Source organism: Erinaceus europaeus, chromosome 12 (genome assembly GCF_950295315.1).
Source record: "Erinaceus europaeus chromosome 12, mEriEur2.1, whole genome shotgun sequence".
Classification (NCBI taxonomy): Eukaryota; Metazoa; Chordata; class Mammalia; order Eulipotyphla; family Erinaceidae; genus Erinaceus; species Erinaceus europaeus.
Genome location: NC_080173.1, coordinates 88,758,770 through 88,785,109, shown reverse-complemented (window position 1 = coordinate 88,785,109; position 26,340 = coordinate 88,758,770). Strand labels below are relative to the sequence as shown.

Below are 26,340 nucleotides of genomic sequence, written 5' to 3'. Positions count from 1 at the left end.
CATAGAATCAAGATATCATCTCCGAAGGTAGGGGTGAGTATATAAACATGACCAGTGAGAAGCATGGCACCCCAAGTTATGCTCCCGTTCTGTTTCTTCTCTCTTAAGTACACCTGGCGCTGTGTTGCCATAAATAACTTGCAGCTATGAGTTCGGATGCCGAGATGGCCGCTTTTGGGGAGGCTGCTCCTTACCTCCGAAAATCTGAAAAGGAGCGCATTGAGGCCCAGAACAAGCCCTTTGATGCCAAGAGTTCTGTATTTGTGGTGGACACCAAGGAGTCCTATGTGAAAAGTACAGTTCAGAGCAGGGAATCGGGGAAAGTGACAGTGAAGACTGAAGCTGGCACAGTAAGTGAAAAATAAGCGGGGGGTGAGGGGGGTGTAAGATATAATCTTTTTCTATTTAGTCACTACGAAATAGTAGCACTGATTCCTCCTTTTCTTAACAGACTGTCACAGTTAAGGAAGATCAAATCTTCTCCATGAACCCTCCCAAATATGACAAGATCGAGGACATGGCCATGATGACCCATCTGCACGAGCCCGCTGTGCTGTACAACCTCAAAGAGCGTTACGCAGCCTGGATGATCTACGTGAGGACACTTTTCGGCATAACTGCTCACTAGCGCCATGCGCTGTGTGTGTCAGAAAAAACTGACCAGAGACTTCGCTTTCAGATTTTCCTACTGAATACGTTATCTTAAGACCATATGATTAGTGTTGAAAATTCAGATGGGTTTGAAAATACAATGAAAGCTGAATTCATTGGATAGCTAAAGCATTTTGTGCAAGGGTGGGAGAAGGTGGGAGGCAGCAAACGCATGAAAAGGAGAGCTAAGGGTATACCCAGGTACTTTTCTTTGCACTTAGAACAGTATTTCTAGTTAAAAAAAAAAAAAGATTTAGGCCCAGTGACCCAGGACAGAATTTGGTATAATTCTGAAGCTGCAGAAATTACAGGCCGGCAAGAACCAAGCATCCTTCAGAGATCAGGAGAACGCACCTTTGTTATGCTGGCGTGGTCCCAGGAGCACGTGCTCTAGGTCTGGGCTTGGAGAAGGTTGCACAGGGACTTTTATTTGCCTCAAGGCAGGTGATTTCCAGGGCAGGATCAGAAGCAAAAAGCAGGAAGTACAAAAAAAAAAAGTGTTATCAGTTAGAGGAAGGGGGTTGCCAGCCACTTCGAGTCATGTACGCATTTTTGTCTTAGGGGCCATGTGTTTCCCCAGGCAGAAGTGTGTATCAGGCTAGGTAATTCTTTCTTTTTAAAAAAATTATGTATTTATTGGATACAGACAGCCAGAAATTTCTAGGGGGAAGGGGGAGATAGAGAGGAAGAGATGCAGAGAGACACCTGCAGCCCTGCTTCACCGTGCGTGTAAGTTTTCCCCCTGCAGGTGGGGACCAGGAGCTGGAACCTCGGTCTTTGTGCATAGTAACGTGTGTGCTCAACCAGGTGCGCCACCACCTGGCCCCACAGGCTAGGTTATTCTTTAGGTTCAGACCCACTGGTTTGTGAGTCAGTTCACATAGTTGGGAAATTAATTTTAGGGCTTCTTCTTCTTTTTTTAATTTTTTCTCATCACTGACACCTATCTTGGGGAAATGTGAAATTATACTTCTGAGACAACAGAATCAATAGTGCATCAATAACATAACTGAAAAACAAAATGAGGTGACTCCTGATGGAGCAATTTGTCATTCCCCACAGACCTACTCGGGCCTCTTCTGTGTCACCGTCAACCCCTACAAGTGGCTGCCGGTGTATAACCCCGAGGTGGTGGCCGCCTACAGAGGCAAAAAGCGCCAGGAGGCCCCGCCCCACATCTTCTCCATCTCTGACAACGCCTATCAGTTCATGCTGACTGGTGAGTCCACAATGACAATTGCTTTAAATCACTTATAAATATTTGTGTACTGATAACAGAAAACATGGAGATAGTAGCATATACTTTCAGCACACACAATAATAGTAATGACAACTATAGCGTAATAATATATGCCGTATATAATATATAACACTACTGACAGTGCCTATAAATAGTACTATAATAATAATAGAACTGGGCAAATGTATTTAGAAGGTCTTAAAACGTAGAAACATTTGCTTATATTTCTATGTTAAAATCCAAATTAATACTTATTCTACCTCAAAATTAAACATATTTAGGCAACTCTGCAATTTATAGTTAATATATCTCCTACAAATTAATCACTTGGTTCTCATAAATTATCACAATTACTATATAAAATGTTTGATTTGGTATTAATAACATGACAGGATTTTGAACTATGAACCAGGTGACTATATGAGATACAACATTATCATTCATCAGATATTTTTCATTCATCAGAGGACTCATCAGATCATTGTCTTGGAGAATATGGTGATATAATTTACTACATATTTTACCACATTAATGATAGCAGGAAAGTAAGACACCCGTCGATTAGCACATTTCACTACTGATTTTAAATAGTTTTGTGAAGAAGAAGAAGGAGGAGGAGGAGGAGGAGGAGAAAAGAAAAAAGCAAAGCACCAATTGGCAAAGTTCTCTTTTCTTGTGAGGGATGAATTTGAAAAGATTATTTAGAGTTAAGAACTGTGTTAATCTACATACTGAGATATGTTTTTTTAAACACCTTTCACAGATCGTGAGAACCAGTCAATCCTGATTACGTAAGTAGATTCCATGTCATTCTGCATATGGTTTTGTAGTGGTTACAATGGCCTTAGATTCTAACTTTTGCTTCTATTTGGACTTGATAGTGGAGAATCTGGTGCAGGGAAGACTGTGAACACGAAACGTGTCATCCAGTACTTTGCAACAATTGCAGTTACTGGAGAGAAGAAAAAAGAAGAATCGACTCCTGGCAAAATGCAGGTGGGTATGATGTACATCCCAAGGTAGAAGAAATAACAGGCTTCTAATCAAAACAATGACAATGAATTGTCCGAGTTTGGAAAATACATTTAAAAGGACTTGTAACAATGAGATGTATTAACAGCTATAAGTTCACAACAACCACACAGTAGAGTGAGGAAGTGAGCCGGAAGAATATGGAAATCGTAGCCCAGTCACTCGATATGGGGATCATGTCACTTCTACTTTTTGTCACTCAGAAAAAGGTCTCCTCAAAACTAAGTAATATTATGGGCAGGGGGGGGGGGAAGGAAGCTGATGGGAAATTCTTGTAGCAGACTATAATGCATCTTTTCCAGAGATTCTTTATCTATCTTATTCATCTCTCTTAAGGGGACTCTGGAAGATCAAATCATCAGTGCCAATCCCTTACTGGAGGCCTTTGGTAATGCCAAGACTGTGAGGAATGACAACTCCTCTAGATTTGTAAGTTTTTGCCTTTTCTCTTCATGTAGGGAACCCTACTGGAACTTCTGCATATGTGGTGTCAGTGTATTCATTTGAGCCATAGTGGAAGCTACTTTCTAACATGGGTAATAAACACTCCTTTTCCTTCTTAAGGGTAAATTCATCAGAATTCATTTTGGTGCCACAGGCAAACTGGCTTCTGCAGATATTGAAACATGTAAGTTATTAAATATTAGTAACGGTGGCTTTTCTCTCAGGAGTTATATATTTAAAAAAAACAACTTGTATTTATTTGTGTTGTGTGAACTTTTAAAGGTGCCTAATACCCCACTGTGATCTTTTCATGATGCTTAATCTAACTTTTTAGATCTGCTAGAGAAGTCTCGAGTTACTTTCCAGCTCAAGGCTGAAAGAAGCTACCATATATTTTACCAAATCATGTCCAACAAGAAACCAGAGCTTATTGGTAAGAAGAATCTTTGATTTATTTCTACCAAGGAAGAATAAAATCCTTCTAAGAACTCCCTCTGATATGTTTTCAGCAAACAAAGTCATTGTCTATATTTGTTTTTTTTTCATGTGTACAGAAATGCTTCTGATCACCACCAACCCATATGACTTTGCCTTTGTCAGTCAAGGTGAAATTACAGTGCCCAGCATTGATGATCAGGAAGAGCTGATGGCCACAGATGTAAGTAATAGGTACCAAGAAGTGAAAAGTAAATTCATTTTCTCATATACAGTACTCTCTTCTGTTAGAGTGGATAGCTTTAGCAGAAAGGCTACACACAAACATTAGTACATTTCAAGCTTTCTTATCTCTAAAATGAAATTACAAGATATTTCAGTGCTGCCCCCTAAGTATTAGTAAGTTTTCAGTTCCCATTGTATCAACAAATGTATTGTTAACCATTATCCCTCCCCACAAAAAATAATTTGAAAAGAAAAAAAAATCTGGAAATGATAGGTCTCTTGTATTTCTTCGGTATTTAGCTCTTTTTCCCTTATCTTACTAGTCTTTTTAAAGTGAGCTTTTATAGCCCAATATTTTAAAAAATTTTTTATTTTTTTATTATTTAAGTACTTATTTTGGACAGTTAGAGAGAGAGAGAGAGAGAGAGAGATCAAGAAGAAAGGGGGAGATAGAGAATGGAAAGAGACACCTACAGCATTGTTTCACTGCTCGTGAAGCTTCCTCCCCTGCAAGTAGGGACCGGGGGCTTGAACTGGTATCATTATGTGCTCTCCACTAGATGTGCCATCATCAAAACTTATAGTCCAAGTTTATGTCACACCCTACACCCAAGATTCAGAAAAGATGGTACAAGAAATCTCTGGAGTTCCTTCATTATTGTATTTATATGTCAACTTTGTCCTGAATGTACCTCTATGGCCTAGTAGTATAATTAATCCCTCCTGTTGGGGCTCAGTGTTCATGTAAAGAATCCATTGCTGTCAGCAGCCATTTCCTTTTATTTTATTTTATTTTTCCTGATAAAGATAGAGAAACAGAGAGAGGGAAAGAGTGGGAGAGAAAGAGAGACACTTACAGAACTGCCTCACCACTTCTGAAGCTTCCTCCCTGAAGCAGGTGAGAACTTGGGGCTCAAACCCTGTGAATGCTAATGTGTGCGTTCTACCACCACCTGGCCTCAGTCTTCCCTCCTGATGTAGAACTAGAAAAAATAAATTAGCTACTTCAAAAATACTCTCTGGGGGAACTCAATGAGTTTTTACATTTACTCTGAAACTACAGAATTTTTTTCTGCTAATTTTGTAAGTATTATTCTTTGGCATTATATGTCTGTTATTTTCTTTAGAATTTTTCAACAAGCAGGCTTCTTAACTTTAACACCACTGGGACTGTGTCACCTACTAGTTTTGCTCTCCGCATAACTCAATGAGAAGACTGGCACATAGTTTTTGGTGGTACTTTGTGTATCAAAGTGCAAAAGAGCCTGAGTATCTTTTGAAAATGCCTATGTGTCAGATATAAGGCAGACTATGATGAGGCAAGAGTTAGAAGGCATATCCCAGTGCCCTGTGGGAGTCTGCCATGGTCATTATTGAGGTGAGTCAAATTCAAATCTCTCAACAGAGTGCTGTGGATATCCTGGGTTTCAGCAATGATGAAAAGGTGGCCATTTACAAGCTCACAGGGGCTGTGATGCACTATGGGAACATGAAGTTCAAGCAAAAGCAAAGGGAAGAGCAAGCAGAACCAGATGGCACAGAAGGTACTATTCTTATTATCTCTCAGGTGACAAGACTGACGCAACCAGTCCCTTGGAGGCAGGAATTGCATTTTTACTTCTTTTGACTATCTGATGACAGGGAATCGTGTCATATGGGAAAAGAGATTAAATGCTGCCTATGCTTTATTGACTAAGACTTTTTTTTTTTTTTTGGCTTTTTGCTAGCTTGTATTTGCTTAAAGTATTTCATAATTTCAGCAAAAAATAATTCACTCACATTCATTGAAGAAGATAACACATTTGAATTTTCTTGTTACTGCTGATATAAGTTAGGTCTCTTAAATTCCTTTTACCTGTGGTCTATTTTCACTATGTCTTTTTTTATATATATCTTGTACAAATCATCAATTCCTCAAATTCAATGTGACCATATAAAGTTAGAATAAAATTCGTGCCCAATGTGGCAATCTTTCTGATAGACATTTGCCACATAGCACATACTACTTTGTCATCATCACTAACTAGTCACACTCGAAACTGTGTGAGTCGTGGTCAATCACACTATTCTGTTCATGTTCATGCAGTTGCTGACAAAGCTGCCTACCTGACAAGTCTGAACTCTGCTGACCTGCTCAAAGCCCTCTGCTACCCCAGGGTCAAAGTTGGCAATGAGTATGTCACCAAAGGCCAAACTGTGCAGCAGGTGAGTGTGGTTACAACCCCCTGATTCAAGGGTCCATCATTATTTCAGTTAATAATAATAATAATAAAAACTGAACTATCACTGTTCTCAAAGGTGTACAACGCAGTAGGAGCTTTGGCCAAAGCCATTTATGAGAAGATGTTCCTGTGGATGGTGACCCGTATCAACCAGCAGCTGGACACCAAGCAGCCCAGGCAGTATTTCATCGGGGTGCTGGACATCGCTGGCTTTGAGATCTTTGATGTGAGTTACGAACTGCTAGAGAATCAGCAAATGCAGACCTCTAGTCATTTGATTCACTTTGTTAAAATATTCAAAATCATTTTCCCAAGAAGTGCAAAATGAAATTTGTATTAAAGAAAGACCTTTGAAGGGATACAGAAATAAATAAATGATTATACACACAAAGAGTTATTTGAAGAAGTCTTTAAGTCTCAAGGAATGATTCATGAAAGGTTAAAGTCCAAATCTATATTTTTTATAAATATAAAAACTTTTTTTTTTCTTCACTTCACCAGGGCACTGCTCAACTCTGCCTTATGCTAGTGCTTATGCTGGGGATTGAACCTGGGATCTATGGTGCCATGGGCATAGCCACTGTGTTATCTCCCAGCCCCTTAGAAACATTTTCTTTTCTTTTCTTTTCTTTTCTTTTTTCCTCCAGGGTTATTGCTGGGCTCAGTGCCTGCACCATAAATCTACTGTTCCTGGAGGCCATTTTCCACCCCTTTTTGTTGCCCTTGTTGTTGTAGCCTCCTTGTGGCCATTATTATTGCCATTGTTGGTGTTGTTCATTGTTGGATAGGACAGAGAGAAATGGGAGAGAGGAGAGGAAGACAGAGAGGGGGAGAGAAAGACAGATACCTGCAGACCTGCTTCACCGCCTGTGAAGCAACTCCCCTGCAGGTGGGGTGCCGGGGGCTCGAACAGGGATCCTTACGCTGGTCCCTGCAATTTGCGCCACATGCGCTTAACCCACTGCGCCACCGCCCGACCCCCTAGAAACATTTTCTTAAGTAACTTGCAGGGATATTCAAATTTTTTTATAAAGTAAATTTTTTAATAAAACACACAATTTCATGCAGTTACATGGAAAATGAAGTTTTAAAAAGTCATTTTCCCTTTATTAAATCAGGAAGCAAATAGTAGTAGTTTCCCCCAAAGATACAAACAATAAAAAGTAATTTCCTCTCTCTATCCTTGCCTATAGTTCAACAGCCTGGAGCAGCTGTGCATCAACTTCACCAATGAGAAACTGCAACAGTTCTTCAACCACCACATGTTTGTGCTGGAGCAGGAGGAGTACAAGAAGGAAGGCATCGAGTGGGAGTTCATCGACTTCGGGATGGACCTGGCTGCCTGCATCGAGCTCATTGAGAAGGTCAGCATCAGTTAGGAAGCACTCAAAACATTGTGCACTTCCTTACACTTCATTTCAGTCCTCAAAGTAAACAGTGAAGTTTTATAGCATATCATTAAAAAAATAAAGCTCAGCTATGAGGTGAGCTTAAATGATGTGTTATTAAGTGTCACTTTGTAGAAAAAGTACCCTCTCCCCACACAGACAAACACAGACATACTAAGTCAGTGTTACTCGTTTAGCGACTTTACTCTTCCTCACTTAGGCTTTACATTTTTAAAAATAATTTTATTAATCTTTTTTTCCCTTTTGTTGCCCTTGTTGTTTATTGTTGTTGCTATTATTGTTAGTATTATTGTTGGATAGGGCAGAGATAAATCGAGAGAGGAGGGAAAGACAGAGAAGGGGAGAGAAAGATAGACACCTGCAGACCTGCTTCACCACCTGTGAGGTGCCCCCCCCCTGCAGGTGGGGAGCCAGGGGCTTGAACCGGGATCCTTTTACTGGTCCTTGCTCTTAGTGACATGTGCGCTTAACCCACTGCGCTACCACCTGGCACCACCTCTCCCTCACTTTTGTTACTAGATGATTCCAAGTACATGAGATAAAGGAATCAAAGTACAGTTAGTCGCAAATTGTGTATTTATTCTTGGTGAACCCATGATGTGGTATTGTGGAGTGCCATCCTGAATCTCAAGACAGTCTTATCAAGACTATGTAGTAAGACTGTGATGACTACTGAACAAGCAGCAAGTCTTTCTATGGTCTTACCTGGAAAATGAGCCTTGAATCCCCCATTAACAATTGGTGTATTTACGTGTCAGTTCTGAATAATGTTAAAAACGCTTCAAAGCAATCTCAAACATTTTCAAGAGTATCTTGGGAACCAATCAAGAACCGGTGAATGCCAATGAAGTCCCCAGCTTGGGGAATTGACAGGGAGAAGTAAATGCAATTTCCATCCAGGAAAACTTCAAATACTCATGTCAAAATTCGTTAATGCACTAAAGATGAGTGTCAAAGCAGATTCAGTGTGCCCACTTTAGGCAACTATTTTTTTAAATTCTTTTTAGCTTGGGGATACAGTATCTATTCTTTATAACAATGATGTTGTTTTCAGAAAAGACATTTATTTCCCTGTCTAGCACTTCAGTTTCTGCAACATCAAATGATGTTGGGGAGATAGTTTGTGATTAAAGCAAAATCATCAATGTTAGATTCTCTTTCAATTTTTCATATCAAATTTTCCACTGAAATGAGTTAATCTGCTTATAAAGCAGAATTAAACTACCATCCCCTTAGGTCCACAGTGGTGAGAAAGACAACTTAAAGAGTATGGGAAGTTTTAATGGTACAACATGGCATTATGCACTTTTCTATTGGAAATGGATCATTGTTTGTTATCATCCATAATGACTCTTATCTTCACACTTTGGTCATCTGTAGATTTGAAGTGGAGGAAGCTACATTATGAGGACAACAGTAGTTAGATGTAAAGAACTCAATTTGAAATGACAGTTTCAGAATTAAAGTCTACATTCTGAATATAAAGTTTGCCAAATAGCACAGATGGGTATTTTTTTTTTTTAAACCATGTCTTCCTAGCAAAAGTATTCCCAGATGTCCTAGGTACATAATAGTTTCACAGAACAGCTATAAATAGGAAACAGAGTAGAATCATGTCCGTTTAAGTTTTTTTTTTTTTTTCCTGAGCTGTCTTTTGGAACACTGTGTGTTTAGATTTCTACAGGTACATAAGATACTTGAGTATGCCTGTTTTGATGTTGCTGTTGTTGTTGTTATATTGTTTTGTTTTTCCCTGATGGACTCATTATCATTCCTTTCACTCTTTCAGCCCATGGGCATCTTCTCCATCCTGGAGGAGGAGTGCATGTTCCCTAAGGCCACAGACACCTCCTTCAAGAACAAACTTTATGAACAACATCTTGGAAAATCCAACAACTTCCAGAAGCCCAAACCTGCCAAAGGCAAGGCTGAGGCCCACTTCTCGCTGGTGCACTACGCTGGCACCGTGGACTACAACATTGCTGGCTGGCTGGACAAGAACAAGGACCCCCTGAATGAGACTGTGGTGGGGCTCTACCAGAAGTCTGGACTGAAGACTCTGGCATTCCTCTTCGCTGGAGGACAAGCTGCTGAAGCAGGTCATTTTTAAATAACATTAATAAGTGACTATAGTCACAAAATAGAGATAGACTATTTATCATAGATATAAAGTCTAACATGAGAATATTAGCCAACACAGGTATAGTAAAAAATAAATACATTTAATAAATGTGGTACCATCTTATAGTCATATAGACTTTCAAAGTTAAAATTAGCACTGTGGATCATTTAGACCAACAGGCTTATTTCACCAATTACAAGAAGAGACTAAGAGGCTAAATGACTTGCTCAAGGTTAGGCAGTTCACTTAAACCATTGTAATGGGATTGGCTCTGTCCAGGATCCTGTTAAATTGGCGATCCTGTTAAATTGGTGATAAGGAAAAGTTATGTTAGGACACTCATGTTGGAGCAATTGGCAATTCTGCTTTCTTAGGTCTCTTAAGTCCAGTTATGCAAGTAACAGTATAAACAAATATAGGAAGTAGGACTTCCCTGCAGATTAGCAGAGGAACACCTAGCTGGGACCAGTCACACATTTTGCCTGTCTTCTCTGGGGATGTATGCTCTGAAGATGCCTTACTCTTCTATCTCACAGGTCTAAACTCCCTTTAGACCTTGGATATTGTTACTTGGAGTAGAGCAATTCATATCTTCCCCACGTCTACCCATTTCACCCACAGCTGTTTCTAATATTGCTCTCAAAAGCATATAATGTATGTCAGTGCCTAGATTTGCTTTTTAAATTTTTTTAAAAATATGTATTTATTTCCTTTTGTTGCCCTTGTTTTATTGTTGTAGCTATTATTATTTGTTGTTATTGGTGTCATTGTTGTTGGATAGGAGAGAGAGAAATGGAGAGAGGAAGGGAAGACAAAGAGGGGGAGAGAAAGATAGACACCTGCAGACCTGCTTCACTGCCTATGAAGTGACGCCCTTGCAGGTGGGGAGCCAGGGGTTCAAACCGGGATCCTTATGCCATGTGTGCTTTGTGCCATGTGCGCTTAACTCGCTGTGTTACTGCCCGACTCCCAGTGCTTACATTTCTTAAGCTACAGTTGAAGGAAGGGGAAAATTAAAATGCTGTGAATGACAAAAGCAAATGAGTGAAAATTTGCCTCCCCCAGGAGATGTCAGCAGTCTGGATGTCTGTGGAGAGGCTGTTATAAATGTCTGGAATGTATCTGTGTTATTTTTTCAGAAAGTGGCGGCGGTGGAAAGAAAGGTGGCAAGAAGAAGGGTTCTTCTTTCCAGACAGTGTCAGCTCTTTTCAGGGTACAGTATATTCTTGAATTCCAAAGGATTACTTTTATAAATAATTATAACTTTTATTATTTTAAGTATTTTTCAAGGAGCTTTAAGGAACAACTAAAAAAAACAAATAGTGATATACTTTTTTTAAAAAGCCTGAAATGCCTTGGGGAAGTTTTAATTAAAAAAGTATCAAAAGTTTGTTTCTTCACATCAAATCTTATAATACATGAATTCCCCTATTCAGCCCTAAATCTAAAATATCTGATATTAAACATGTTTCACACGAAATCAAACTCTTTCTTAAAAGCAACCACTAGTTATATCTATTCTGTATGTCCAAAGTCTAAAGGCAAATTTTCTCTGACTGGCAGTGTTTGAGAACAATGAGTCCATAATGCATAATTTCCTGTCTATACTCCATTTGGATTATTTCCTGTGACTGTCCCATCATACTTTCCTCTTTAATGTTATTTATATGATTTTCTTGTTTCATGAGTAAGAGAGGACAGATAGCCTCTCTGCTCTGCTCTAGACAGAGGTACTTGGGGTTGAAATGGGGCCTCGTGCATGCAAGCTCTGCCCTCTGCCACTGAGCCACCTCCCCTGTGGGGTCATGATTAGTTCTTTACTCGCAACAGCATGGAAACAGGTCCAGGGAGACAGTGCAGTGTCACAGCGCAGATTCTGTAGAGAGATCAGCAGGTTCACTGTTTGCTGAAGCCCCAGAGACCCTAGGTTCAATCTCTGGCACTGTCATATGGTAGAGGTGAGCAGTCTGAAAGAGCTCCCTCCCCGCCCTCCCCCCATCTCTCTCTCTCACACACACAAGCACATAGTTTTAAATAAACAAACCATGAAATGTGAGCACATTCACTACAGATCACTGATAGAGAAACTCGTGTAGCTATAACAAGAAAAAATAAAATAAAATTCTTTACATGGTTTTATAGGAGAATTTAAATAAGCTGATGACCAACTTGAAGAGCACTCACCCCCACTTTGTACGCTGTCTCATTCCCAATGAAACTAAAACGCCTGGTAAGAGATTTCTGATAGCCAAGAAAGACTCCTTTGTGATTTCTTACTGGACTGGTGTAGAAAAAGTATCTTTGTTTAGGGGCCATGGAGCACGAACTGGTCCTGCACCAGCTGAGGTGTAATGGTGTGCTGGAAGGCATCCGCATCTGCAGGAAAGGCTTCCCGAGCAGAATCCTTTACGCAGACTTCAAACAGAGGTTGGTGGCTCATTATTTTTCTCTTTTAATGTTAGGCGATATCAGAACCAGTGTACAAACACTTTTAAAGCCTTAACAGTGAAATGCAATAATCTGAAAGTGATCGTAAAAAAAAGAAGGTTTGATTCACAACTGTCATGTTTTCTTTTATCATAACTTACCAAGATTTACACACAGCACCGTCTGATTATCTTAGTGGATCTTTCCCCCTCCAAAACAGAATCTAACGTTTACCTCACTGATAGCCACCAAGAGCTCTACTTTATGTTGTAGTGAAGAAAATGCACATTTTAATATTCTTCTTTTCCTCCTCCATAATCCATCCATCCTCCTCCTCCTCCTCCTTCTCCTTCTCCTTCTCCCAGATACAAGGTTCTAAATGCAAGTGCCATCCCAGAGGGTCAGTTCATTGACAGCAAGAAGGCTTCTGAGAAACTTCTAGGGTCTATTGACATTGACCACACCCAGTACAAATTTGGTCATACCAAGGTACCACCAACTCAGATTTTCATTCATTATAAATTCATCACCTTCTCATGAGTGGAAGTAACATATCTGACTTGTTAATTTGCAAGGTCTTCTTTAAAGCTGGCTTGCTGGGAACTCTAGAGGAGATGCGAGATGACAAGCTAGCTCAACTCATCACCCGTACTCAAGCTGTGTGCAGAGGTTACCTAATGAGGGTGGAATTCAAGAAGATGATGGAGAGGAGGTAAGGGACTATAGACAAGCCCCTTTTCTCTATATGCCCACGCTTTTGTCCAAGGCAGCAATTGCTTTTGATGAGTAATAACCATTGTTCACTATATTTCTTTCTTTCTTTCTTTCTTTCTTTCTTTCTTTCTTTCTTTCTTTCTTTCTTTCTTCCTTCCTTCCTTCCTTCCTTCCTTCCTTCCTTCCTTCCCTCCTTCCCTCCCTATAGAGAGTCCGTCTTCTGCATCCAATACAATGTCCGCGCCTTCATGAATGTGAAGCACTGGCCCTGGATGAAGCTATACTTCAAGATCAAACCCCTCCTTAAGAGTGCAGAGACAGAAAAGGAGATGGCCAACATGAAGGAAGATTTTGAGAAGACTAAAGAAGAGTTGGCTAAGTCAGAGGCAAAAAGGAAAGAACTTGAAGAGAAAATGGTAGCTCTGATGCAAGAGAAGAATGACTTACAACTCCAAGTCCAATCTGTAAGTATTATATATTACATTGCACAATCACATCTCATTCTACAATAAATATATGACTGATAAGAGAATTCTTTTTAATTTACAGTTTATAAAGAAGTGAGGGGCTGGGTAGTGCTGCACTCAGTAGAGTATACACATGCTTGAAGACTAAGGTTCATGTTTCTGGTCCCCATTTGCAGAGGAGAAGTTTCATGAGCAGTAAACAGTGCTCTAAGTCTCTCTCTCTCTCTCTCCATATATACTCCCCTTTTTCTCTCTCTCTCTTTATCTGTCTCTATCATATATATATATATATATATATATATATATATATATATATATCACTTTACCAAAACGGGGAGGGTGGGTAGGAATGATTGCCAGGAACAGTGAAGTTGTCATGCAGGCACTGATTCCCAGCAATAACTGGAAAAATAAATACATAAATAAATAAAGAATAAAGAAATGTCTTCCACCGAAAGACTTCTTGTAACTGCCTACCTTTCTAAATTACTAAGACTCAGACATAAAGAACCAGTATTAAAAAGTCACAGATTATGATGATTGTGTTCACATATGCACATTCATACATAGTTTCATCATCAAAAGCAAAGTCTGAAAAGTAGTTACACTTTCTTTATAGACACTGTTCTTACATTTGTCTTTCCCTAGTTTTGCTTATAACATATAATTTACTTTGTTCTTACCAGTGAAGAAAAAGGTTAAATTAATTCCTATTTAAATGTGAGAAAAAGGTTAAATTAATTCCTATTTAAATGTGAGAAAATTGGGGGAAATAAATAATCATTCCAAAGAAGCAAAGGTTAAATTTCTTCTTCAAAAAATTAGTTTATCTGACTTTATTTCCCTAGAAATAGATATCTGAAGATAATCTTTGTTATTATAGTACTTAGGAGATTGAGATAAGTTATATATTTGATTTTTTTTTAATTTGCAAGTTAGCTAGTTGCCATATATGTTGACCAAATGGATGTTGCTGAAGGTTCCACTTCTTTTAGATGACTGTGTATTTGCAGAGATAACTTGTAAAGTAAAACTATTTACTTAATTGCTTTAGGAAGCAGATGGCTTGGCTGATGCAGAAGAAAGATGTGATCAGTTGATTAAAACCAAAATCCAGCTGGAGGCCAAAATCAAAGAGGTTACTGAGAGAGCTGAGGATGAGGAAGAGATCAATGCTGAGCTGACAGCCAAGAAGAGGAAACTGGAGGATGAATGCTCAGAGCTCAAGAAAGACATTGATGACCTTGAGTTGACATTGGCCAAGGTGGAAAAGGAGAAGCATGCCACAGAGAACAAGGTATAAATCGTGAAGTAATTTAGAGTCTTTACAATTGCTAATGAAGTGCTGCAATTAAAATTAAATAAGCTATTGATCCTAAAAGGAAAAGGAAAATTCTGTAATAACAATGCCATCTTTGTAGTCTTCGCTATTTCTTTCCACCTTGACCAGTTCTGCCCATATTTTTAACTACATAGGCTCAAGTTAGTTTCTAGTTTCATTTCCCATCTTAGAGTGGCATTGTCCTTTAGATGTTACATTTCTCATCAAGAGAATAAAATGCCAATAATAGTCTTTGTTTAAATCTAAAGGTGAAAAACCTCACAGAAGAGATGGCAGGCCTGGATGAAAGTATTGCCAAGCTGACCAAAGAGAAGAAAGCCCTCCAGGAGGCCCACCAGCAGACCCTGGATGACCTTCAGGCAGAGGAGGACAAAGTCAACACCCTGACCAAAGCAAAAACCAAGTTGGAACAACAAGTGGATGATGTAAGTGTGAAACAAATAAACATAAGAGTTGTGCCTTAAGATGCGATAAACAGTTGTGATGTACAACCATCAGTGACATTCAGTCTTTAACTATTAATTTGGAAATAATAAAGTTCTCATACTACTTAATACATCTCTTTAAAAAAATCTCCTGGGAGTTGGGCTATAGTGCAGCGGGTTAAGAGAAGGTGGCGCGAAGCACAAGGACCGGCTTAAGAATCCAGGTTCGAGCCCCCGGCTCCCCACCTGCAGGGGAGTCGCTTCACAAGTGGTGAAACAGGTCTGCAAGTGTCTGTCTTTCTCTCCCCCTCTCTGTCTTCCCCTCCTCTCTCCATTTCTCTCTGTCCTATCCAACAACAATGACAGCAATAATAACTACAACAATATAACAACAAGGGCAACAAAAGGGAATAAATAAATAAATATTTTTTTAAAGATTAAAAAAATCTCCTGTATAACAAAAGAACTGGAATAGACAGGAAAATAAATAACCCATTATAAATTTAGCTTGAAGGGTCTCTGGAGCAAGAAAAGAAACTCCGCATGGATTTAGAGAGAGCCAAGAGGAAACTGGAGGGAGATCTTAAACTGGCACAAGAATCCACAATGGACATAGAAAACGACAAACAGCAACTTGATGAGAAACTTAAAAAGTAAGCATACTATGAATCAGTTGTAACTTGCCTGTTGTATGCTAATTCAGGCTCAAGTTTTTAAAGAAAAAATCTCTAAAACATTACATCATGGCATATGAGAAAACCAAATAATGACACCTTTCTTACTTAACAAAAATGTTATATTATTGAATCGTGAAACATGAACTATCGGTGGCTTTAATGCCAGCACCATAATGACATTGAATTGTATGTTTAAAAAGAACAATGTTAAGAAAAATGCTTGTGAGCTACTGTGTTACTCTTCTAACAGGAAAGAGTTTGAAATGAGCAATCTGCAAAGCAAGATTGAAGATGAACAAGCCCTCGGGATGCAGCTACAGAAAAAGATCAAGGAGTTGCAGGTACATCATAAACTTCAGCTTCTCTGAGCACCACAGGAATCAAAGTTGCCACGAATTCACATGGATGTTGTGACCTGTCATTCACAGGCCCGCATTGAGGAGCTGGAGGAAGAGATTGAAGCAGAGCGGGCCTCCAGGGCCAAAGCAGAGAAGCAGCGCTCCGACCTCTCCCGGGAACTGGAGGAGATCAGTGAGAGGCTGGAAGAAGCCGGTGGGGCGACTTCGGCCCAGATTGAGATGAACAAGAAGCGGGAGGCCGAGTTCCAGAAGATGCGCAGGGACCTGGAGGAGGCCACCCTGCAGCACGAAGCCACAGCGGCCACCCTGAGGAAGAAGCACGCGGACAGTGTGGCTGAGCTGGGGGAGCAGATTGACAACCTGCAGAGGGTCAAGCAGAAGCTGGAGAAGGAGAAGAGCGAAATGAAGATGGAGATCGATGACCTTGCTAGTAACATGGAGACTGTCTCCAAAGCCAAGGTCTTCATGAACTAGTCCTCTTTTAACCCTTAATATATATTGATTGAAAATGCATATTAGTACCAATATCTAATTACATTAATAGCTTAAGATTATAGTATGTGCAGAGTGCTGACCTGGTGTAATGGCTCTGAGGCAGAAGGGCTTCAAGGTCAAACCCTGATCTCACCAGAAGCCAGAGGCTAATCCCTCTGGTTAAAAAAAAAATTATAGTATGCAATAGCATATAATACTGTAGCACTGATAACTATGGCCTTTGTTATAGCATTGATAATTATTAATTATATGCAGTAATTACTACTAAATGTGTAACTCAAAACAGTCAAGGTTAGATATAATGATATCTAATAATATAATATCTAATAAACTTTAAAAATGGCACCTCAAATTTTAAAATCATTCTGAATAGAGATTATACATAGAATTGAATCACTCCATACTTAAAATCTTATTTGTAGATAACACATTAAACTAGTGCCACAAAGAATGAAATTATAGACAATAAATGTAAGATTCCATACTCTACATTATGCAGAATTTAAATTGAAATAAAAAGGATCTCATTTTTTTCAATCACTCATTCATTCTTCTAGCCAGAATTATGTGTCTCTTACAACAGCACTGTGCAGTGCTTTGAAGTACACAGAACATTTAGTAAGACTCAGTTCCCATGAATAGCTACAGATTTCTAAATCTCAGACTTGTCAATACAAATGTATAACCTTTTCCTGTCCTCTACTTTAAACCCCAGGGAAACCTTGAGAAAATGTGTCGAACCCTAGAGGACCAGCTGAGTGAAGTGAAAACAAAGGAAGAAGAGCAACAACGCTTAATAAATGAATTGTCAACCCAGAAGGCACGCTTACATACAGAATCAGGTCAGTAAATCAATATGGCAATTTGGAAAGAGTTGGGAATGAACAGAAGTCACTTCTGTTACATAACAATAAGGTCATGTGTTATGTAACTCCGGAAAGAAGTTCTGAGAAATGCCTCCTTATGCAATTTTGTGTGTAAGTGTTATAACAGTACTATACACATACAGGTGGTATAGACAACTATATGCTTAGGATAGATACAAAAGGACCACCAACTTGCACACAGACTGTCGTTAACAGAAGCAGTGCTATGTAATGCATTGACTCTATACCTACCAAACACAGATCAATTCTTGGGTTATGTACCCCCTTCATGACATATTTTTAAATGTTTATTTATATATTTATTATTGGATAGAGACAGAGAGAAATTGAAAAAGAAGGGGGAGATAGAGAGATAAAAAGAGAGACACCTGCAGCCCTGTTTCACTACTCGTGAAGCTTTCCCCCTGCAGGTGGAGACAATTATATATATATATTTGCCACTGTATCTTTTCACTGTGAGAGGGTAAAAGTTAAGATTATAAACTATGACTAGAGAGGCCAGGTGGTTGCACCCCTGGTTGAGCACACGTTACAAAACGCAAGGACTGGGGTTCGAGGCTCCAGTCCCCACCTACAGAGGGAAAGCTTCATAAGTGGTGATGTAGGTCTGTAGGTGTCTCTCTGTCTCTCTATCCCTCTCAATTTCTGACTATCTCTATCCAATAAATAAATAAATAAATATTAATAAACTATGAATAGAAGAAAATTAGTGACACTGGGGTAAGGAGAGACCTGTTAACCTCAACAATACTTTGACAAAAGATAAAGAAACCAGCTCAAGCCCAGATCCTTAAACCTCTTACAATTTTGAAAAAAATAACCTTCTTAATCAGGCTGAGCTTGTCTTTTTCATCATACGAGATAAGGGAATTGTAGTGACATTACATTCTTAGTTTATTCTTCATCTATAATACAGAACTAACTTTTTTTTTTTTTTGTCTCCATAGGGGAGCTTTCACGACAGCTAGATGAGAAAGATGCGATGGTTTCTCAGCTATCACGAGGCAAACAAGCATTTACACAACAGATTGAGGAGTTAAAGAGGCAGCTAGAAGAAGAGACTAAGGTGAGAATTCTCCCACCGAAGTTTCCAAACACTTGTCATGAGCGCACCAGGCTGCAAGGTTTAGTGCTGAGCAGCGACCAACTATTACTGATGAGAACATGAAAACTTACATTGCACACTTGTTGCTCATTCCAGGCCAAGAATGCCCTGGCCCATGCCCTGCAGTCAGCCCGTCACGACTGTGACCTTTTGCGGGAACAGTATGAAGAAGAGCAGGAAGCCAAAGCTGAGCTGCAGAGAGCGATGTCCAAAGCCAATAGTGAAGTTGCCCAGTGGAGGACCAAATACGAGACAGACGCTATTCAGCGCACAGAAGAACTGGAGGAGGCCAAGTATGGGCACATAGGCGGTAGAGAAAAGTTGGCATATAAGCAGAGAATATTCTATTCCTGGAGAGAGAAGAAGAATTTTGGCCTATTTGATTCTTCAGTGGTGAATTCCACCATATTTTCTGTTCACAGTTTGATATACGCTCATTGTAACGTTGAGCAGAACTAGAAGCCTCTCTCCTGGACTATTACAAAAGGATCTTATGTTTCTTTCACCCAATATAAATTATCAGCATATACTTTATTAACTAACTAGGCTTAGTGTCCTTCAATATAAGGAGACATTGATATAATATGGTATATTGTTTTTTAATAGTTTTACTTATTTATTTATTTTTAATTTTTTATTTAACTTTATTTGATAGACATAAATTGAGAGGAAGGGGGAGACAGAGAGCTGGAGAGACAGAGAGACACCTGCAGCACTACAGATGGGGACGGGGACTTAAACCCGGATCCTTGAGCACTGTAATAGGTGCGATCAACCAGGTGCGCCACCAGTCGGCCCCAATAACCTGGTATATTGTTCAGATAAGCTGATATGATTGTTGTTAATTATAATATCCACAGTAATATTATACTGAAAGTTAAGACCAGACTATGCTACTCTGTCATCACTTATCTAACAAGCTAATTATTCCCACTTGGAATAAAATTCATGGGAAATGCACATAGAAGAAAAATTGTTATTACATTCCTAGTGAAGGAAAGTCTACATCTGACTTATCTCAGTCTATGCTAGAGTTAAGCAGAATGAGAAGGACTGGCAGGAGTTTGCAGAGGGAGTCTTTCAGATAAGCGTTTAAGCTCTGAGACGTCATGAGTTAGGTGGACTGTAGAAGAGAACAAGGAGACTTGAGAGGGCATTTAGAAAGTATATTAATGGCCTAAAGTACCAAACCCCAAAAGAAACTGATTAACTGAATAACCTGAGTCAACTTCTTCACTTACAAAGAGGACCACATTAGAAAATGTTTAGGGGCGGGGCAGATGGTGACACACCTGGTTGGGTGCACATATCAGCAAGTGCAAGGAACCTGGTTCGAGCCCCTGCTCCCCACCTGCAAAAGGAATGCTTCATGAATGGTGAAGCAGGTTTGCAGGTGTCTCTCTTTCTCTCCCCCTTTCTATCTCCTTCTCCTCTCAATTTCTCTCTGTCACCTCAAATGAAAAATAGAAAGAAAAAAATGGCTGCTGGAAACAGTGGATTCAAGTCCCAACAATAACTATAGTAGCAAAAAAAAAAAAAGTTTAAGGATCCTAATAGAAATTAACATCCTTTGATGATATTTTTTATATCCATAGTTGTCACTTTTTCCTCACCTTCACATTCATACACTACTTAATCGGCTAAAGTGCTTCTTGCTTATTAACACTCTTTTTAAAAAATATTTATTTATTCATTCCCTTTCTTTGCCCTTGTCGTTTTATTGTTGTAGTTGCTATTGATGTCGTTGTTGGATAGGACAGAGAGAAATGGAGAGAGGAGGGGAAGACAGAGGGGGGAGAGAAAGACACCTGTAGACCTGTTTCACCGCCTGTGAAGCGACTCCCCAGGGTAGTCGGGGGCTTGAACCGGGATCCTTAGAACGCTCCTTGCGCTTTGTGCCACGTGCGTTTAAGCTGCTGCGCTACCGTCAGACTCCCGTTTATTAACATTCTATCTCTTAGACACACACACCTACTAGTACATGAACATAAAGCAATAGCCTCCTCCTATTAATCTCAAAGACAAAGATAAGAACTTAGGTAGGAAGACAGAATTCTAGAAGACACAGCTAGATAATGAAAAGATATTTAAGAAAGCTTTAACAACTTGTGGACACAGGAGCAGAAATTTTAGGGAAAGCATGCTTTTTTTCCCCCTTTTATCAGCAGTATTATAACACTAACTAACTGCTCAGGAAGAAGCTGGCCCAGCGTCTGCAGGACGCCGAGGAACACGTGGAAGCAGTGAACGCCAAATGTGCGTCTCTTGAGAAGACAAAGCAGCGGCTCCAGAATGAGGTGGAGGACCTCATGCTTGATGTGGAGAGGACAAATGCAGCCTGTGCAGCTCTAGATAAGAAGCAGAGGAACTTTGACAAGGTAGCCCCACAGGGACTCACTCCCTAGAGGGAAAATGGCATGGTCCTTATGCTTACAGAGACTTAATACCTATGTACTTTTAGGTCCTATCAGAATGGAAACAGAAGTACGAGGAAACTCAAGCTGAACTTGAGGCTTCTCAGAAAGAGTCCCGTTCTCTCAGCACTGAGCTATTCAAGGTGAAGAATTCCTATGAGGAGTCCTTAGATCATCTGGAAACCCTCAAGAGAGAGAACAAGAACTTACAACGTGAGTTTGACTGAATTAATTTGATTTCAAGAATGGTAAGTGGCTCACTTTTCAATGTTTCATCTATCTCAACTGAATTTTACATTTAATTATTCAACTATAGAGGAGATTTCTGACCTGACAGAACAGATTGCTGAGGGAGGAAAGCACATTCATGAACTGGAGAAAATAAAGAAACAAATAGATCAAGAGAAGAGTGAACTCCAGGCTGCCCTGGAGGAAGCAGAGGTATGTATTTTGTATTCCCCATACTTATGCTTTATACATACATTGAACAATTAATTGCAATTGAGAACTCTCATGTTGCAAAACTTCAGGGAGCAACTCAAGTAATTCAGTGAAAAATACTGAATTTAATCTGGTGAATGCAGAATTACTAGGCTAAATTAAAATGTATGAAGATTTGTGGCATTTCTTAATCTCTTCTTGAAGAAACAATCTTAATGTGCAAAGAAAAAGTACTTTCAGTAATGTGGATGTTTCTTTCTCTCTATTTCCTTCTTTCTTTCTTTCTTTCTTTCTTTCTTTCTTTCTTTCTTTCTTTCTCTCTTTCTTCCTTTCAGGGATCTCTTGAACATGAAGAAGGCAAGATTCTTCGCATCCAACTTGAGTTAAACCAGGTGAAATCTGAGATTGACCATAAAATTGCTGAAAAAGATGAAGAAATCGACCAGTTAAAGAGGAATCATCTCAGGGTTGTAGACTCAATGCAGAGCACCCTGGATGCTGAGATTAGGAGCAGAAATGATGCCCTGAGGATCAAGAAAAAGATGGAGGGAGATCTCAATGAAATGGAAATCCAGCTGAACCATGCTAACCGCCAGGCTACAGAAGCAATAAGGAACCTTAGAAACACACAAGGCATACTAAAGGTACTTTGGAATAAACACACATGGCTATGAAGATGTCACTATCACTGTGTAGCTCAAATCTTAATTTGAGCTAACCACCAAAATAATAATCTAACAGTAAATCATGTACTTTATAACCATAAAAATCAGAATCAGTTGTAAATTTTAAGCACACAACTGAAGAAAAAGTAATTTAGCTCTGAAAAGCTTAGTACGCTTTACTTAGTCATCTGAGAGGATGAAAGTCTAGAGGTGTGGAGGAAGGAGGAAGTGATAAGCTAATCACATGCACTGTATGGATCACTTCATGTGTAGAATTCACTTTTTCACTATATATAACACTATTACCTTAGTTGATTCTAAAGGATACCTTTGCAATCCAATATTTTATAGCTTCATTGGTAATGGTCAATAACCATGATCTAAAGTAACACTTATCATGTTCTTTTATGTAGAAAGTTACCCTCGGTTATAGAGAATGGGCCACTAAAGGAATTTAGAGATTTTTTTCCTATTTAGGCATAATCTGAATGTGACCTAAATTTACATTTGTTTTAATAACAACATGAGTAAGAAGCATTTTCTCTTGGGAGTCGGGTGGTAGCGCAGTGGGTTAAGTGTACGTGGTGCAAAGTGCAAGGATCGGAGTAAGGATCCCGGTTCGAGCCCCCAACTCCCCACCTGCAGGGGAGTTGCTTCACAAGCAGTGAAGCAGGTCTGTGGGTGTCTATCTTTTTCTCCCCATCTCTGTCTCCTCCTCCTCTCTCCATTTCTCTCTGTCCTATCCAACAACGATGACATCAATAACAACAATAATAACTACAATAATAAGAAAAAGAAGAAAAAAAATAATCATTTTCTCTTTCTGTACAGGACACTCAGCTACATTTGGATGATGCCATCAGAGGCCAAGATGACCTCAAAGAACAACTGGCAATGGTAGAACGCAGAGCTAATCTGATGCAAGCAGAGATTGAAGAACTAAGGGTTTCCCTCGAACAGACCGAAAGGAGCAGAAAGATAGCAGAACAAGAACTTCTGGATGCTAGTGAGCGTGTACAACTCCTGCACACCCAGGTGAGATTCAGGCCTCTATATCTGAGCCATCTTTAAATATAGAGGCAACACACACAAATGAACTGGTAAAATTTAATAATCCAATTAGCATGTGACACATCTACATGGCCCAGCATTTTATTTTGTGGTGGTGGCTGTGTTCTTTGCAGACCATGGTAATAATCAAATATCTCTGATATCAAAAGGTACATTCACAGGATAGGACATGTACTTGCCATGCACATGATCCAAGTTTGAATCCTGTACAGTGTGGAATACCGGGGGATCAGGGTGGGCCCCAGTGCTATGGTGTCTCTCCTTTTCCCTCTCTCTCTCTATCTGAACAAAATAAGTCATAACAGAAAGGGAAACTCAAAGCAGGATCTTACTGAGTTTGGAATAGGACACCAAAGTAAAACTCTCTGGGTGGAGGGTGAGAGTAGATGTTCAGTTTTACTGGGGGGTAGAGGGTAGGGGCAGAGGATGGGACAGTCTTTTGGTGGTGGGAATGATGTTTATGTTCACTACTATTAACTTGTAGTCATATAAATCACCATTTAATTAATATGAGAGGGGAAAAATAAAGAAAAAAGAAAAGAAGTCATCATAGGAACAGAGAAAACATGAATCCACAAGGTCCCCAGATTTGCTAAAACATATTCAATTTCACCTGGAACTAATTGAGACTTTATTTTTTATCAGTTGAAATATGGACAAAATAAAGCGAAGCAACACATTTAGAGTCAATGTTTGATTTGGCTTTTATTCTGAACATTTCTTAGGTCAATAATTTATACCTATAAAGACTAGTAAATGACAATGTAAATACTTAAGTTTAATGTCTCTCCCCCTCCTCGTTTTTTTGTTGGTTTTTTTTTTTTTGCTAATTTAAAAATAGAACACCAGCCTGATCAACACCAAGAAGAAGCTGGAGACAGACATTTCCCAAATCCAGGGAGAGATGGAGGACATTGTCCAGGAAGCCCGCAATGCAGAAGAGAAGGCCAAGAAGGCCATCACCGATGTGAGCAGAGGGTGATGCGGGGGGTGGGGGGGTAGTCAACTTGAGGTGCTATTTCCACTCTCCTAACCGACTTGGTTTATTTGCTCACCAGGCAGCCATGATGGCTGAGGAGCTGAAGAAGGAGCAGGACACCAGCGCCCACCTGGAGCGGATGAAGAAGAATCTGGAGCAGACGGTGAAGGACCTGCAGCTCCGACTGGACGAGGCTGAGCAGCTGGCCCTGAAGGGTGGGAAGAAGCAGATCCAGAAACTGGAGGCCAGGGTGTGTCTTTACCACTTCAACCAATTCCCAACCTATATAGGCAGCAAGTGACTGCTAATTGTTTTAAAAAGTAATTAAGAAAGAGAGAGAGAGAGAGGAAGAAAGAAAGAGAGAACGGAAAAAAAGAAAACAAACCTGTATTCTTTTCTAGGTAAGGGAGCTTGAAAACGAGGTTGAAAATGAACAGAAACGCAACATTGAAGCTGTCAAGGGTCTTCGCAAACATGAAAGAAGAGTGAAGGAACTCACGTACCAGGTGACTAGTATTTCTATGGTCGCCTCTCCTACTGCTTTCAGCCAACAGAAATAACGAGCCGTGTTCAGGTTAAGGATGCTATCTATTTGATGCCTCTTTCATTTCAGACTGAGGAGGACCGCAAGAATGTTCTCAGGCTGCAGGACTTGGTAGACAAGTTACAAGCCAAAGTTAAAGCCTACAAGAGACAAGCGGAAGAGGCTGTGAGTATCTTCAGAGTGAGAGAAAGGTTCAGGAGCAGGGTCAGATTTTGTGGAGCCTGAAGTTTGTAGAATTTAAGAGGCCCTCTTGAGGCAAAGAATAGAAAAGTGGGAATACAAAGGTAGGTGTGAAAATAGCTATTTTGACTGTGAAAAGTTGACCACTAACAGATGAAAACTTAGAGACCTGGGCTTATTTCTTCTGAGACCTCTTTAAGCAATCTTCCGACATTTTTACACAGAAGTGCTTGTTGGCTACAAGCCATCTGTTTCTCTAGAGAAAACACTCTACAATTCCCAGTGAGCTCTCATTGGGAGCAGTGCAAATGGTGCCTCATATATCACTTTTATATGAGTATCAAATAAATCCATTTCAGGACTTTTTTTTTTTCATTTGGTTTGCAGTTGTCTTGCTCATTCCATGAATGAAACCTTTAAGACTCTCTATCCAATGCTACTTTTAACATTAGTTTCGTGGAAACAATTTGATTCTGATTCCTGCTGCTTTGACATCTTTGACGTCAAGCTTTCCAGGGAGAGTCAAGTGAGGGAGACTAAAGAGGGCTTGTAAGCACATCCATTCATTGAGAGAAGGCCATGGGATCTACTCTCTGTGATCTACTAATCACAAAATAGTGTGTCACCAAATACTAAAGTCATTTGCTATTGACTGTCTCATTCATGCAACAAATTCTATAATCGTGCAAAGTAACAAAGGCAGAAAAGAAAAAGAATCAGGAAATGGCGTGCTTTCTTGATCGCTCAAATGCTCTTCTTTTCTCAGGAGGAACAATCCAATGTCAACCTTGCCAAATTCCGCAAGATCCAGCACGAGCTGGAGGAGGCCGAGGAACGGGCTGACATTGCGGAGTCCCAGGTCAACAAGCTGCGGGTGAAGAGCCGGGAGGTTCACACTAAAATCATCAGTGAAGAGTGATCCCATCTAATACTGAGAGGTGACCAGTGAAAAGCACAGTATGTGAAGTTCTTTGTCACTGTAATGTCAAGATAATAAAATCTAAACCATTTTGCAATCTAAAACTATGCATCTGTCTCCTCATTATAAGGTCTATATAGCTATTTTACCTTTAGAAATTATTTGTTTTCAATATTTAATTCCTACTATATATAAAGATTATGAAAAAATAGAATCTGGGCAGTAAGTGAGCTAACTTTAATAGAAGGCAAACGAAATGAAGTTCAAACGTGGCTTATGCACCACAGTTCCATTGAACCAGTTCAGTTTTCCCAAGTGCCAAGTACACATGTGCACAGAAACGGGAAGCCAAGAGTAATGCAATCATCCTTGCTTTAAAGAAGCTCATGTCAGTGGTAGAGTCTGTAGTTCAACCATATCCTAGTACACTGCGCAGTCTCTAAAGGAAT

General features: G+C 39.7%; 1 protein-coding gene across 1 annotated transcript; it reads left to right on the top strand.

Annotated features, from left to right (window-relative positions):
- The first annotated feature begins 131 nt into the window (after positions 1 to 131).
- On the top strand, positions 132 to 25,946 carry LOC103113171 (myosin-4). Its single transcript, XM_007522694.2, has 38 exons — positions 132 to 350; positions 452 to 595; positions 1,714 to 1,870; positions 2,655 to 2,682; positions 2,773 to 2,887; positions 3,260 to 3,352; positions 3,488 to 3,551; positions 3,702 to 3,800; positions 3,922 to 4,025; positions 5,433 to 5,571; positions 6,114 to 6,232; positions 6,326 to 6,475; positions 7,443 to 7,613; positions 9,448 to 9,757; positions 10,920 to 10,993; positions 11,923 to 12,010; positions 12,090 to 12,207; positions 12,573 to 12,696; positions 12,783 to 12,919; positions 13,130 to 13,385; positions 14,443 to 14,685; positions 14,979 to 15,155; positions 15,663 to 15,808; positions 16,083 to 16,173; positions 16,261 to 16,650; positions 17,402 to 17,528; positions 18,521 to 18,639; positions 18,775 to 18,971; positions 20,873 to 21,056; positions 21,140 to 21,305; positions 21,409 to 21,533; positions 21,869 to 22,177; positions 23,030 to 23,233; positions 24,111 to 24,236; positions 24,328 to 24,498; positions 24,650 to 24,754; positions 24,862 to 24,957; positions 25,739 to 25,946. Exons 1-38 carry the CDS (start codon positions 147 to 149, stop codon positions 25,889 to 25,891), a joined length of 5,823 nt encoding a protein of 1,940 aa, XP_007522756.2. The 5' UTR covers positions 132 to 146; the 3' UTR covers positions 25,892 to 25,946.
- Positions 25,947 to 26,340: the final 394 nt, after the last annotated feature.

Excerpts from the sequence above, each read along its gene's own strand:
- LOC103113171 (XM_007522694.2), top strand. The coding sequence starts at position 147 with ATGAGTTCGGATGCCGAGATGGCCGCTTTTGGGGAGGCTGCTCCTTAC. Across the intron at positions 9,758-10,919 it reads AGGACAAGCTGCTGAAGCAG|AAAGTGGCGGCGGTGGAAAG; the intron begins GTCATTTTTAAA and ends TTATTTTTTCAG. Across the intron at positions 21,057-21,139 it reads AGCAGAGGAACTTTGACAAG|GTCCTATCAGAATGGAAACA; the intron begins GTAGCCCCACAG and ends ATGTACTTTTAG.